Source organism: Salvia splendens, chromosome 5 (assembly GCF_004379255.2).
Source record: "Salvia splendens isolate huo1 chromosome 5, SspV2, whole genome shotgun sequence".
In the NCBI taxonomy this organism is placed as follows: Eukaryota; Viridiplantae; Streptophyta; class Magnoliopsida; order Lamiales; family Lamiaceae; genus Salvia; species Salvia splendens.
Genome location: NC_056036.1, coordinates 39,695,184 through 39,710,434, shown reverse-complemented (window position 1 = coordinate 39,710,434; position 15,251 = coordinate 39,695,184). Strand labels below are relative to the sequence as shown.

Genomic DNA, 15,251 nt, shown 5'->3' with positions numbered 1-15,251 from the left:
TACAGAAAATTTAAAAATTTAGATACCCCACACTACTCAACATAAATAATAGTACTCCTACTCCTATACTACATGATAGGATGGATTACTATACAGCGAATTCAGAGAACCTCTCTTTAGTTATCTTTAAATTTATTTTCTCATAGTTTATTATGGCAACATGGAATTAAGTTAGATTACTTTGCAACAAATAAGAAGATTCCTTAATTAATTAGTCCCACCAAAGTTAATTCAGTCCGAAACCTGACATGCTTTTGTGGTGATTAAATAATAGACGTGCAAATAATACTTAACTAAGTTGTATTATTGCGCATTATCTATCTCCAATTTTCCATGCCTAGTCAAATATAATAGTAACTCTTGCTCTCACTTTTAAACGACAACCTTAAATAAGACGAGGTTTTCACACACACCAACTCAAACAACAACCTCACACAAACACCCCAATTCCAAACACAAAAGTCTACCTACATATCTATAATGAAAAAATATATAAAAACCCTACCAATTTTCCTAGGTATTACCATTTGGCTGGAGGGGCTCAACCGCTTCAATGGGAAGAATCCGACTGCATGAATAAACCTGGCAAAACGCCTGCAAAATCATGAGAATGAGCATCGCTGTCGCCGTCACAAACGTCAGAATCTTCCACGACCCAAACACATACTCCCTCATCAACTTCCCCATCCTAACCTTCCACCTCTTGCTGTAAACCCTATTCGCATCCGCTATCATCGCATCCAGCGAGGCCACTTTGGTCAATCTCACCGACTTGCTCATCCCATTCCACAGATCCGCCACCTCCTTTTCGCTCTTCAGATGGTTCACGATGATCCCCCTCTCGCAGAGGAACTTCGCGTCCGCCTCCGTGTTGATGATCCCGTTCATCAGCTCCACGTACCGCGCCAGGACCAATCCTGATGCGCTACACGCCTCGTACGCCACCAGATTCCTCAGCACCACCTCCGAGTTCACGTCCAGGCTGATCACCGGGACGTGGAACGTTAGGGTTTTGCTGTCGAATCTGACGCCCGAGATCCCCTCGTTCGTCGCTGCGAACTGGACCCCGGCCTCTGCCAGCTGCGTGACAGAGGGGATCGCGATTTCTTCCTGCAACGGAGGCTTATCCTCTCCCATTGATGATTCTTCGTCTTTCCTTTTCTCGATTTTCGCGGCCTGGAGTACTTTTTCCACGGGTTCTTTGATTGTTTTGAGAATCGGTATTTTGGTGAGAATCGTCCATGGAAGCTTCACCACCAATTTCAAGAGTTTGGTGAATTTAAACGTCGACAGCATCGCCCATCCCATGTCAACCAGCCTACGGAGGTGAGTCGGCTTCGCGAACGCCTCCGCCGGGGAGAAATTCAATCTCGTGACACGTCGGAAGCGATATAACGGCTCTTGGCACGATAAAGTGGTACAGAAAATCAAGCAAGTGCTCGTGCTCGCTCACCGCCACCGTCTCCGTCTTCTCCGCCGCCTTGAACGGCGACAGATCGTTGCTCACCGACGTCAAAACCGCCAGCAGCTTCTGATCGGCAATTTCAATTTCCTCGGAAGAGAAATGGAGCTCAAACAGCATGCTCATGACGAACAACGGAATCTGATTCTCGAGCATTAGAAGATCTCTGAGAATGGAGTTATGCGAGGTCCATTGGTTTTAGATTAACTATGATACAAAGATACACTAACCATGCGTAATACAACCCAATGAAGAATGGAGAAATTAAACGAAAATAAACTAAATTGAAATTACAAAGAAGAATTCAAAACTATAAACCGTAAAGATGTAAGCCGAGTCGAGGAGTCCTCTTTCCGCAAGACGAGATACGCCCTGGTAGTGCTTACGGTTTGGCGTGTCGTCCCCAAAGATAAAACGGCTTCGTCTCTAAAGTAGCAGCTTCGCTACCAGCAGAGCTCCGGCGAACGGGAGTAAGGCGGGGACAGAGCTTCGACGGGAAGATTATGCAGAGAGGGAGAGAGCTATGCAAATGATATGAGTTTGTTGTGTATTCAATCGTTTGCAATGCATGGAGCGACTGCCTATTTATAGGTCAAGTCCACCTATTGGGCATTGATGGAGTCAACAGTCATTATGTGTGTCATGATGGCTTGACTATAACCGTCGGAGGTTACTGACTGGTGCACTAGCCATTGGGAGTTGAAGAGACACGACGCATCTGGACACACTACACGACGGGATACACCATGGACCGTCGGGGTCCATCGGGGTTGTCTCCCGTTATGCGTCGTGGTCCAGCGGGTAACTTTTGTCTCCCGTTATGCGTCGGGGTCCAGCAGGGACATGACGTGGACCAGGACCACCATGAGTCGGAGTCCGTCGGGGATAGTCCAGCGGGGACCTTTTGTCTCCCGTTATGCGTTGGGGTCCAGCGGGGACATGACGTGGACCAGGACCACCATGAGTCGGAGTCCGTCGGGGATAGTCCAACGGGGACCTTTTGTCTCCCGTTATGCGTTGGGGTCTAGCGGGGACATGACGTGGACTAGGACCACCATGAGTCGGAGTCCGTCGGGGATAGCGTGGAGTTTGAGGTAGTCTAAAAAGAACAAGCAGGACCGTCGGGGTCCATCGGGGACCTTTTGTCTCCCGTTATGCTTCGGGGTCCAGCGGGGACATGACGTGGACCAGGACCACCATGAGTCGGAGTCTGTCGGGGATAGTCCAGCAGGGATCTTTTGTCTACCGTTATGCGTCGGGGTCCAGCGGGGACATGACGTGGACCAGGACCACCATGAGTTGGAGTCCGTCGGGGATAGTGTGGAGTTTGAGGTGGTCTAAAAAGAACAAGCGGGACTTGAACCACGCTCAACGAGCGGCTCTAAAGAGCAGCCCAAAGACCAATTGCCAAGATCTAAGATCACCAGGACCACCATGAGTCGGAGTCCGTCGGGGATAGCGTGGAGTTTGAGGTGGTCTAAAAAGAACAAGCGGGGCTTGAACCACCCTCAACGAGCGCGGGGCTTGAACCACCCTCAACGAGCGGCTCTAAAGAGCAGCCCAAAGACCAATTGCCAAGATCCAAGATCAAAGGCACACGGCGCCTGGTGCACAGGTCATAGTGCGCAGCTCGCGGGCGGGCGGCGCGCGCGCGTATGGGCTCTGTCACCCATCTTATTCCATGATAATTATTACACATAATAATTCATCTTATTAAATACTTCATCAACGAAATTTATCATCCCCGATTTGGGATAATTAACACTCAGTTAATTAATCCCTTAGTTTTTCTCATAGCTCATTTCTAGCTTTATTTCGACTAACTTTAATATATTATTTCTCACTCACCGGGAATCGGATTTGAGAAAATGAATATACTACGGTCATCTAATCGGAACGTAGATCGACGCTATTGCATTTAATTTCACAAAATTAAATATCTTGTAATATTTATTATTAGTTAAAGTCGTTTAACCAAGCACGATTCCAACAAGGTCTTCTTCCCCGACGAGTCGATGAGGTGGCAGAGGCCGGAGGGGATCTTGGAGAGGATCTTCTTCTGGTTCTTACAGCGGAGGAACTCGGAGATGAAGCAGATGTCGAGGGCCTCGGGACCGAATGGAATGGGGCGGTGGTAGGAGGCGCGGATGCGGAGGTCGTGGTTGATGAGGAGGTCGACGAGGGATTGGTGCTTGACGCTGTGGAGCTCTCGCTGGATGCGCTTGGTGGCGGCGACCTTGTAGCGCTCCATGTAGTAGAGCTCGAGGCGGAGGTGGTGGTACGGCCCGATGGCCACAAGGTGAGGAGTGTAGGAATCGGGATCGGAAGCCATGAGGGCTTTTGGAACTCCGAAGATTGTAACTGGGATTTCGTTTTCTTCGTCTTCGTCTAGGGTTTTTTGGATTTTGGCGACCCACCCATTGCCTTTCGTCGAATTTGGACCCTGGGCTTGTTAGTATGCTCTGTTGGAAGAAGGACATGCTTGATGCTTGCCTTTTTTTTTGGTTTCAAGTGGAGTTTGGAGTATAATGTATATGTTATATATATAGGATAATAAAGTTACAATTTGTTGTGACCTATAATTGCTAAAATGAGGGGATTATATGGTGAGTGAGTGAGATTTCCTGTTCAGTTTTTAAAAATATTTTGGTAAACTAAAACCCATAATTAATAGTGTTAATCATTAATATTGACATATGCAATTTTGTAAACATATAGCATACCACATTCATATTTTTTTATTGAGAGCAAACTATACATTATAATAATTGTTACTTGTAATCACCAAAAATGTTTTTTTTATATTAAACATTGTAGGGATCAGACAATTCCGGGTTCACTAATTACCGAGACCTCTTTGGTCTTGTTACAAGATGGCTCAGTCAAACCATCAACCACGCGACTGATTTTAATACAAGAAACCAGCTATTACAGATAAAATCACAATAGCTATTACAGAAGTAAGTCTTGGACTAAGTAACACCAAGATTAGCTTTAATATACCTGCACACTTGATAAACTCGTTAGAACCACAAGTAAACTGATCCAAACGGATCAAGTGCAAAACACAGAGGGAAAAAAGAGAGACAGAAAGTAAGAAACAATAGATCGAAGAAATTGGCTCAGACACCCGCCAATAACAGAGATCTATTCACAGGAACACAGATCCAAGGGAGCACCGAAGGTTTCAACCGTGAACAACCTCACGAACCAGAAACCAGCCTCTGATCTCTCCCACGCACCAGATCTGCCCTTCCAACCGAAGAAATCTCACAGAAACTCTCACACAAAGAAACCCTAGATTTCAGAACTCAGGAAACCGAACTGGTTACCTTCCACACTTTTCTCACCAAAGATCAAACACTACTACAACATGAAAGATCTTAGAGAAGAACACTGAAAAAATCACAAGGATGAAGGGATCACTCAGAGAAGCTAAAATCGCCAGAGAGTGTAGAGAGAGAGAGTAGTTAGAATGAAATGGCGCAAGGGAGAGAGGGAGAGAAAAAGGGTTTCACAGTAATTGGGCTAAGGCAAGCATAAGCCCAAAAAATATCACCTGGGCCTAATTAACTAAAGCCAAAATGATGTCCACCAAATAACAGCCCATAATAACCAACATGCTCCACCTTGGACATCATTCAAGGAAACCAATCTCACTATTGGCTAAGGCTTAAATTCATCACAGCCTACAAGGTGGTTCCCACAGCACCAAAGAACAAAGTTCACAAGCATAGGGAAAACCACCAGGTCTGCCTAATAGACTCCAGAGGGGCTGACACCCATTAGCCTATAGGACGTAGTGCCTACAATCACTAGTCACCCTTACCACATAGACTAAGTGATTGGGGTCTTTTTACCCCGGGACATGCACTTAACCAACATCAAAATGCAAAAACTTAATGCAGAAAATTAGTTTTTCAAGAGGTAAGCATTTAGTACCCATGTCAGCTGGGTTCTTATCTGTGTGAACTTTAGAAAGAAAAACTTCACCTTTTTCTACAATATCCCTAATGTAATGAAATCTTACATCAATATGTTTAGTTCTATCATGGAAAACAGGATTCTTGCACAGTTGAATAGCAGATTGGGAGTCAGAGAATACCACAGGAGGAGTTTTCACAAAGTTAAGTTCAGAAAGTACTCCCTTTAACCACACAGCTTCTTTCATAGCTTCAGTGATAGCAATGTACTCAGACTCAGTGGTAGACAAGGCAACAATGTGTTGCAATTGTGACTTCCAACTAATGCAGGACCTACACACAGTAAAAAATAGGAAGTGGTGGACTTCCTCTTATCCCTGTCATTAGCATAGTTAGAATCAACATATCCAGTAAGTTTAACACCTTCTTCACACTTAGAATAGCATAAACCATACTTTGCAGTATGCTTCAGGTATCTCAACAACCATTTCAAAGCTTCCCAATGCACATGACCAGGATTAGACATATATCTACTCAAGCATGAAATATCATAAGCAATATCAGGTCTAGTACTGACCATTAAGTACATAACAGATCCAATAGCATTAGCATAGGGAACTTTCTTCATGGAATTGATTTCAAGATCAGTTCGAGGACAAAGGTCTTTACTTAACACAAAATGAGCAGCTAAGGGCACTGAAGCAGGCTTAGCATCATACATGTTAAATTTTTTCAGAATTTTGTACACATAGGATTCTTGATGCAAAACAAGAGTATAATTCTTTCTATCCCTGAAAATATTAATTCCCAGAATTTTCTGAGCATCCCCTAAGTCTTTCATGTCAAAATTCTTGCTCAAAGCAGCTTGCACAACACTTATGATTTTCAAACAAGGACCCATTATTAGCATGTCATCTACATACAACAACAGAAAAACAGGAACAGTACTAAGGTTCTTCACATACAAGCAAGCATCAAAAGTACTCCTCACAAAGCCCAAATTATGCATACAAGTATTAAACTTAATGTTCCACTGTCTAGGAGACTGTTTTAAACCATATAGGGCCTTTTTCAGCAAACAAACATGATTAGGAAACTTTGGATCTACAAAACCTTCAGGCTGTCTCATGAATATGGGTTTGTCAAGATCATCATGCAAGAAGGCAGTTTTAACATCCATTTGCTTTAATTCCCAATCAAAGTGAGCACACAATGAAAGCATTAACCTCACAGTGGTAAATTTAACAACAGGAGCAAATATTTCAGTGTAATCTACCCCCTCTTGTTGAGTAAAACCTTTAGCCACCAATCTGGCCTTATACCTCAGCCCCTCCACCTCATTTTTTAGCTTATACAACCATCTACAGTCAACAACAGAGGCACCAAGAGGCAGAGGTACAAGGATCCAGGTCATATTAAATTTCAGAGAATTCATTTCTTCAATCATTGCATGATGCCACTTATCCCAAAACTTAGACTTTGTAGCCTGCTTATAAGTTTGAGGCTCATCCCCATCAGATTCATGTACATTGAAAGCCAAGTTTATTAGAGCAATCAATCCTATATACCTAACAGGTTTATTCACATTCTGGATCTATCCCTAGCTAGCACATAATTGTTCAAAGTAGAGGCATCAATAGCATTTTGGACTCCAGAATGACTGTTCAACAAGTTCTGAGCAGGCACAGCAGCATCCCCCCTATTAGGACTAGCATGCATATCATCATGAGGTAAAGCCACATTATTAACATCATTATCAGGTAAATTTCCCTCAAGGGGTGTATCACTAGGAGTAGAAACTGGTATAGAGTTCCAAAATGGTAGCTCCACCTCACTTGAAGCATCCATTAGATGCTCCACAACAGTGGGTATAGTTGTGGACTTCACCTCACTAGGAGGGTCACTGTCCACTTTCTCTAGAGCTGAGCTATCAGTCATTCTCAGACATGGGAATTCATTTTCATTAAAGATTACATCCCTGCTGATTATGACTTTAAAACCAGGCTCATCTCTAAGCCAGATCCTATATCCTTTAACACCCTCAGGATAACCCAAGAAAACACACTTCTTAGACCTAGGTTCAAGCTTGTCAGTTTTAGTATGCACAAAAGCAGAGCAGCCAAACACCCTTAGGTGAGAAAGATTCAAGGATTTTCCAGTAAAAACACATTCAGGGCACTGCCCCAATAAAGGAACAGAGGGAGATCTATTTATCAGATAAGTAGCAGTCAATAAAGCTTCACCCCAAAACTTCTTTGATAAACCAGATTTTGAAAGCATGCATCTAACTTTTTCAAGTAAAGTCCTATTCATTCTCTCAGCAACTTCATTTTGTTGAGGAGAATATGGGACAGTTTTATGCCTTTTAATACCATGCTCAGCACATAAGTAATCCATTTGTTGATTGCAAAATTCAAGACCATTGTCAGTTTTGATTCCTTTAATTTTCTTTCCAGTTTGGTTTTCAATCAAGGTTTTCCAAGTACTAAACTTTTGAAACACATCATACTTATGTTTTATCAGAAAACACTACACTTTTCTTGAGAAATCATCAATAACAGAAAGGAAATAGACAGAACCAGAGTGAGATGACACAGGAGCAGGTCCCCAAACATCCATATGCAGATATTCAAGCACATTCTTACTCACATTAGTAGGAACAGGTGTAGGAAAGGTCACTCTATGTTGTTTACCAAGCACACAAGTATCACAGAAAGGTAATTCACCACATGCATCAGAATCAGATAGAATGTCATGTTTTTTCAGAATATTCATACCCTTCTCACTCATGTGTCCTAGCCTATTATGCCAAAGCAAAATTTTGTCAGACTTTACAACATTAGCAGATGCTTTATCACAAGTAAGAGGCACAGCATTGCAGACATACAAACCACACCTTTTTTGAGCTTTAAATAAACACATAGAACCTTTACAGATTTTCATACAGCCTTCCCCCCACTTCCCACTCAGACCAGAACTTTCAAGAGCATTACATGACATCAAGTTATAACACAGATCTGGAACATATCTAACACCCTTCAAATTAAGCACATAGCCATTACTAAATTTTAAACACACTGTGCCAATACCAAGAATTTCACATTTCTTGTCATTAGCCATTGACACATAAGTGCTAGAGACAGGCTTCATGTCAGAAAACACCTCCTTGAAGGGACTTACATGAAAAGTACAACCAGAATCACATAACCAGTCATTTGAAGTGTAAGGACACATAGGGGAAACATTGATATTCAACAAATCATGCACCATAAACACAGATTCATTGTCAGTTGTTTCATACTTAACCATACTGGCAATGTTTTCAATCTGAGAACTGTTATTATTATGGTGAGGAGGCTTATTCTTCTTAGGCTTGGTACATTCCTTTTTATAATGTCCAGTTTCTCCACAATTATAACATTTCCTGAAAGATTTAGGGTCCCTACTGTTAGACCTAGACCTGTTATACTTCTTTTTAGAATTAGATCTAGTATTTGAACCCCCATTAGACTCAGAACCCCCTCTAGAATTAGGTCTGCCCCTGACAGTGAAAACTTTGTTAGGAGCAGTTTTTTCCCCAGCCCTTTCCCTTAACTCAAGTTCCTTAGATTTAAGAGAGCTTATAATCAAATCTAGAGGAGCTGTGTCTCTACCATACTTAATAGCAGCCTTTACATCACTATAAGTATCAGGAATGGCATTCATTAGAGCAATACTAGTGTATTCATCAATGGTCTTATCCCCAGACCTTTTAATATCTTGAACTAGCTTATGAAACCTATCCACATTATCATCTATATCCTTAGTCAAATCCAGCTTAAATTTAAATAACTTTTCAAGCAAGTACATTCTGGAAGACATAGAAGTTTCTGTGTAAAGAGTGTCAAGTAATTTCCACATTTCAGAGGCAGATTCAACTTGGTCAACTTTTCTTATCACAGAATCAGACAGATTGAGAATAATAGTAGCTCTAGCCAACTCATTCATTTCAGATTGTTTTTCAGGAGAAACCTCAGTAGGTAAAGTACCATCAACAGCTTTGAAAACCTTTTGTTGAATCAAAATACACTTCAATTTTTGTTTCCAAATCATAAAATCATTTTTCCCATTAAAGGGAACCAATCCAACAGGTTGTGACATTTTTGAGACAAGTTCAGCAAGAACACAGTGAGCAAGGTAAGAACACACAACTTTGCACACAATAAAGGACAGAGACATGCAGGCAAGGACCTAACACAAATTTTCACAAAAAAGAGCACAGAAGAACACAGACAAGTACCCAAAGGGCAGTAACAGCTATCTGAACAGAAAATTTTCTCAAGAACACAAAGAAACACACTAAACACACAGGTCAAGCCCCAATCCCTGACTGTCACGAGCAGCACTGGCTGAGGCTATCCCAGATCGCAAGCACTCACTCTTGGAGGGCGCAGGGGGTCACTTAGGCAGTATATGTGCTTGGTGGCCAGGTGATAAGGGGTCAGAGAGACAGAAAAAACAACAAACAAACACGGAAGCAGGTAAACACAGAGAAAGCAACACAGATAAGCCTAAAACCTTGCCAAGGTTTACTACCAGCAGCAAAAGCCCAATCCTAGGGTGGCTCTAAAAAAAAGTAAATCAACAAACAAAGAGAGTTACAACCAATTTACCAGAGCAAACCCCCACTCGAGGGAGGGTTCAACTTGCCCACCTCCTTATAGCGACTCGGCGTGCCGGAATCGTCCCCCCGTGGCTCTGATACCACTGTAGGGATCAGACAATTCCGGGTTCACTAATTACCGAGACCTCTTTGGTCTTGTTACAAGATGGCTCAGTCAAACCATCAACCACGCGACTGATTTTAATACAAGAAACCAGCTATTACAGATAAAATCACAATAGCTATTACAGAAGTAAGTCTTGGACTAAGTAACACCAAGATTAGCTTCAATATACCTGCACACTTGATAAACTCGTTAGAACCACAAGTAAACTGATCCAAACGGATCAAGTGCAAAACACAGAGGGAAAAAAGAGAGACAGAAAGTAATGAACAATAGATCGAAGAAATTGGCTCAGACACCCGCCAATAACAGAGATCTATTCACAGGAACACAGATCCAAGGGAGCACCAAAGGTTTCAACCGTGAACAACCTCACGAACCAGAAACCGGCCTCTGATCTCTCCCACGCACCAGATCTGCCCTTCCAACCGAAGAAATCTCACAGAAACTCTCACACAAAGAAACCCTAGATTTCAGAACTCAGGAAACCGAACTGGTTACCTTCCACACTTTTCTCACCAAAGATCAAACACTACTACAACATGAAAGATCTTAGAGAAGAACACTGAAAAACATCACAAGGATGAAGGGATCACTCAGAGAAGCTAAAATCGCCAGAGAGTGTAGAGAGAGAGAGAGTAGTTAGAATGAAACGGCGCAAGGGAGAGAGGGAGAGATAAAAGGGTTTCACAGTAATTGGGCTAGGGCAAGCATAAGCCCCAAAAATATCACCTGGGCCTAATTAACTAAAGCCCAAATAATGTCCACCAAATAACAGCCCATAATAACCAACAAACATCATAACATAATTAGTTTTATTCGAAACAACAGTTATTTTTAAAATAAATATTTTCATTATAAGAACAATTATTTTTAACACAATATGTTTAATGTTAAAATCCGACACGAAGAACTCAGTAAATTTTTTTTCTTAGGTATTGTTTAACTTTAATATATTCTACAGGTCAAAAGGATATCTTAATTAACTCACGATCGGTTTCAATCGATTCGTCGAAACCAAAAGCACCAAACTAATGTAATCTCCACATTGTCTTTTTGTTTGTATTTATTATATAAAATTATGTGATTTCCATCTTTATTTATTTTAATTATCTGAAAGACTGAAAGCATATCATTTGCAATTTAGTGATTTGTATAATGAGTCAATGATCCTGGTTAAGGGACAAATTACTTTTTTTTAACAGAACGGATAAAGTAACACTAGAATTATGGGGCCGCTTTCCTTTCGTATTCTACACACATAATTACCAGTATATTTAATAAACAAAAGATTTAATTTAATTTAATTTAATATAAGTGTGCTTTAATTATGAGCAAACTTTACTTGCAATTGTGGTAATATCAATACGAATCCAATAATTGCATTAATTTATTGATTGTATATAACTACACTTGTAAAGAACAAATTAAGCTATATTTACTTTGGAGTAGGGTGAGACTACACTTTCAATATACTAAATAGAACACAAATCCCATCTATTGAATTTAAAAATGGATGACTGATATTTTTATTATGGCTTCATCAGAATATAGATAGAACTATAGAAGGCAAAACTTGCATGCGGGTGCACTCACTATCAGTGCGACCTATTGTGGCGCATACAAATGTAAATGTCACAATAGATGAGGCATGCTGAGACAAGAATGTGATCAAATGCAAACTCTAGATATAGTACAAAGTCCAAAGCGAGACAAGAATGTGATCAAATGCAAACTCTAGATATAGTACAAATTCCAAACTTTGATCTGGACCGTTAGAAAATATCAACAGATGATAAAATAATAGCAACAAAAAATGTGTTGTGTTGAAATTGTGTTGACATCAAAATTTTGAAATTTTACACTGTGTTGATACTGTGTTAAAAAGTTTGGAGTTTGTACAATATATGAGTTTGCATTTTATCACTACCTTGTTGTGACATTTATATCCTAATAACTAGTCATTCCGTTCCCTCATAGTTGAGGCGAAACTTTTCGGCACTGAGTTTAAGAAAGGAATGTTGAGTGTGTTAAATAAATAGATAAAAAATTAAGAAAGAGAAAAATGTAGAGAGAATAAAGTAAAAAAGTGAATAAAGTAGAGATAATAAAGTAAGAGAGAGTAAAGTAAGAAAGAGAAAAAAGTTACTCCCTCCGTCCCAGATAATTTGTCCCATTTCACTTTTACCATTTTTGGTAGTAGACCTCATATTCCACTAACTCATTTTTACTCACATTTTATTACAAAACTAATATATAAAAGTAGGACTCATATTCTACTAACCTTTTAAATTCACTTTTTATTACATTTTAAAAAATTCGTGACCGGTCAAAGTGAGATAAATTATTCGATACAAGGAAGTACTATATATGGAAATGATTCAAAGGGAACTTTCAAAAATAAAAAAATGACTCAATTATGAAATCGAGGGAACAGAGGGGTGCACTATTCCGTCCTTTTTCCGGGCACCAAAATATCTAGCACCATTTTCACCCAAACAGATACTGTACAACACTCCATAATCTATTTATTGAGTGGACCCACTTAAATTTATCCAATTTAGTTAATTTTGCGTTGCCTCTGTTTCTCGCCCTATTCTCTCTTTCTTTTGCGATCCTTATCTGGCGCTAAATTCTACTCTGCATTTACTCCTGTCATTTCTTCTTTCTTCTTCTCGTTTTTGATTTATTGCGGCGGAGCATTTTGATTTCCAATTGATTGTTATCGCTACTATTTGGTAGGTCGGCAACCCTGATTTATTCGTTTAATTTGATCTGTTGATGATAGTCATTTACACAGATGAATGCTTGATTTCATCCTTATTGTTTCTAATATGTGTTTCGAAGGAGATGTTGCAATCCGTTTCAGTTCCAGTTTCCCAGAATCTTCCTCTCTCATATATTGGTCATCGCCATCATCTTCCATATGCATTTTCACAGGATGCGAGTTTTCTGTCTGATTCATGAATTTCTATTTGCTTTAGCTTTCTAATTTGAGGAATCTTCTGTTTGCAGCATGTGATTTATGCACAAAGGAAGAATTCTGCTTGATCTATTATTCTAGTTCTATCAACAAATTTATAAAGGTCGATTTAGTGAATGGTTGCTTAAAATCGTAAGAATCAATATCAGTTTTGTGTTTCTCCTCCGAGAATTTATTCCTTTTTATTTATTTATTTTCGCTATGTATTGTTAGCTTGCTGGTGTGATGATACCCTAGAAATCCAGTATCCATGGATGATTTGCCAGACCTAGTAGCTTGGGACATATTGGAGAGGCTAAACACAACGGTGGATAAAAGTGCTATATCTCTAACATGTAAGCGCCTCCACAAATTAGACAATGTGCAACGGAAGTCTATACGCGTTGGCTGTGGCCTGCGTCCTGCCAATGAGGCATTGGTTTCTCTCTGCAACCGGTTTCAGAATTTGGAAAAGGTCGAAATCTCTTACTCAGGTTGGATGTCCAAGTTGGGGAAACAGTTGGATGATCGAGGTCTTTATAATCTCTCCATTAGCTGTCCTCGTCTCACTGATCTTACCTTAAGTTATTGCACTTTTATCACTGATGCTGGTTTGACTCACTTGGCTGCCTGCTCTAATCTCTCTGCCTTGAAGTTGATCTTCACTCCGAGAATCAGTGGATGTGGGATATTATCAGTGGTAGTGGGATGTAAGAAGCTCGCATTGCTGCACCTCATTCGTTGTCTCAATATCACCAGAATGGAATGGCTGGAGTATCTTGGCAAGCTTGAGACGCTTGAAGATCTTTGCATCAAGAATTGCAGGGCAATTGGAGAAGGCGATCTCATTAGATTAGGGCAAACTTGGCAAAGATTGAAACGGTTGCAATTTGAGGTGGATGCGAATTATCGTTACATGAAAGTTTATGACAGGCTAGCAGTGGATCAGTGGCAGAAGCAGTCGGTTCCATGTGATAAGATGACCGAACTTACATTGGTGAACGGCATCATCAGCCCTGGGAGAGGTCTTGCCTGCGTCTTGGGGAAATGCCGGAACTTGGAAAAGATTCACTTAGACATGTGTGTCGGGGTAAGAGATTCCGACATTATAGGTTTGGCTCGCAACTCAGGGAGCAGCCTCCGGTCCATCTCACTCCGAGTGCCATCGGATTTCTCACTCCCTCTCCTGATGACCAATTCCATAAGGCTAACAGACAAATGCCTGGAAGCATTGGCTCAGAACTGCTCGCGCCTTGAGTCCGTGAGACTATCTTTCTCCGATGGCGACTTCCCCTCCATTTCCTCGTTCTCTCTGCAGGGGATCCTCACGGTGGTGCTCACGTGTCCCATGAGGGAGCTTGCTCTGGATCACGTGTACTCGTTTGATGATGTGGGGATGCAAGCTCTTTGTAGTGCAGAGCATCTTGAAATGGTGGAGTTGACAAGGTGCCAAGAGATTACAGATGAGGGGCTGGAGCTTGCAGCACAGTTTCCTCAGCTGCGAGTCTTGAAGCTCAGCAAATGCCTCGGGGTAAGCGACGACGGGTTGAAGCCGCTCGTGGGGTCGGGTAAGTTGAAGGTTTTGGCAGTGGATGATTGTCCCCAGATATCTCATAGGGGCGTTGAAGGAGCTGCTGATTCGGTTTCTTTTAAGCGGGATCTCTCGTGGATGTATTAGTTCTAGTTTAGAACGTAATTTTCTCTTTTCATCTTCTTCAATTCTGCTTTAGATATGTTGTACTACTATCTATTAATTTTTCCCATCTGCATAGATATGTTTTTTCGTGCAAGCTGTTGAAAATGTATGGGAGAACTCCAAATTTGGATGATTGTTAAAGTGGAAAATTCCAGTGTGGAATCGAACATGTGTCCTTTTTTACAACTCTCACACCAAATTCTCCTTTTTAAATATTTTCATCGATCTATTTTGAGTTTTGAAGCATGCAGTACTAGTTATTAAAACTGAAACTTAACCCAATAAATTTCATACTTTTTGAGTTCTTTTAGTTGGACAACTCCATTTATTAGTGATTCAAATTATTTTCTGGAACTAACAGGTCTAATAATTAAATCCTTTTAAATTGTTTGGCAATCTCGAAATAGCGATTTTGAGTGAAAGATAAAGTCACAATTTATCA

General features: G+C 40.8%; 1 protein-coding gene and 1 pseudogene across 5 annotated transcripts; one reads left to right on the top strand and one right to left on the bottom strand.

The window, feature by feature from the left end:
- Positions 1-513: 513 nt before the first annotated feature.
- Positions 514-3,942, bottom strand: LOC121804274 (annotated as a pseudogene).
- Positions 3,943-12,722: 8,780 nt separating this feature from the next.
- Positions 12,723-14,971, top strand: LOC121805932 (F-box/LRR-repeat protein 14-like). 5 transcript variants are annotated; one of them, XM_042205984.1, is made up of 4 exons: positions 12,723-12,889; positions 12,999-13,056; positions 13,167-13,237; positions 13,348-14,971. In XM_042205984.1, exon 4 carries the CDS (start codon positions 13,385-13,387, stop codon positions 14,789-14,791), a length of 1,407 nt encoding a protein of 468 aa, XP_042061918.1. In that variant the 5' UTR covers positions 12,723-12,889; positions 12,999-13,056; positions 13,167-13,237; positions 13,348-13,384; the 3' UTR covers positions 14,792-14,971. The 5 variants fall into 5 exon arrangements, with proteins under 5 accessions (XP_042061918.1, XP_042061917.1, XP_042061919.1 ...); XM_042205983.1 differs by having other exon boundaries at positions 13,167-13,266; XM_042205985.1 differs by lacking the exon at positions 12,999-13,056.
- Positions 14,972-15,251: the final 280 nt, after the last annotated feature.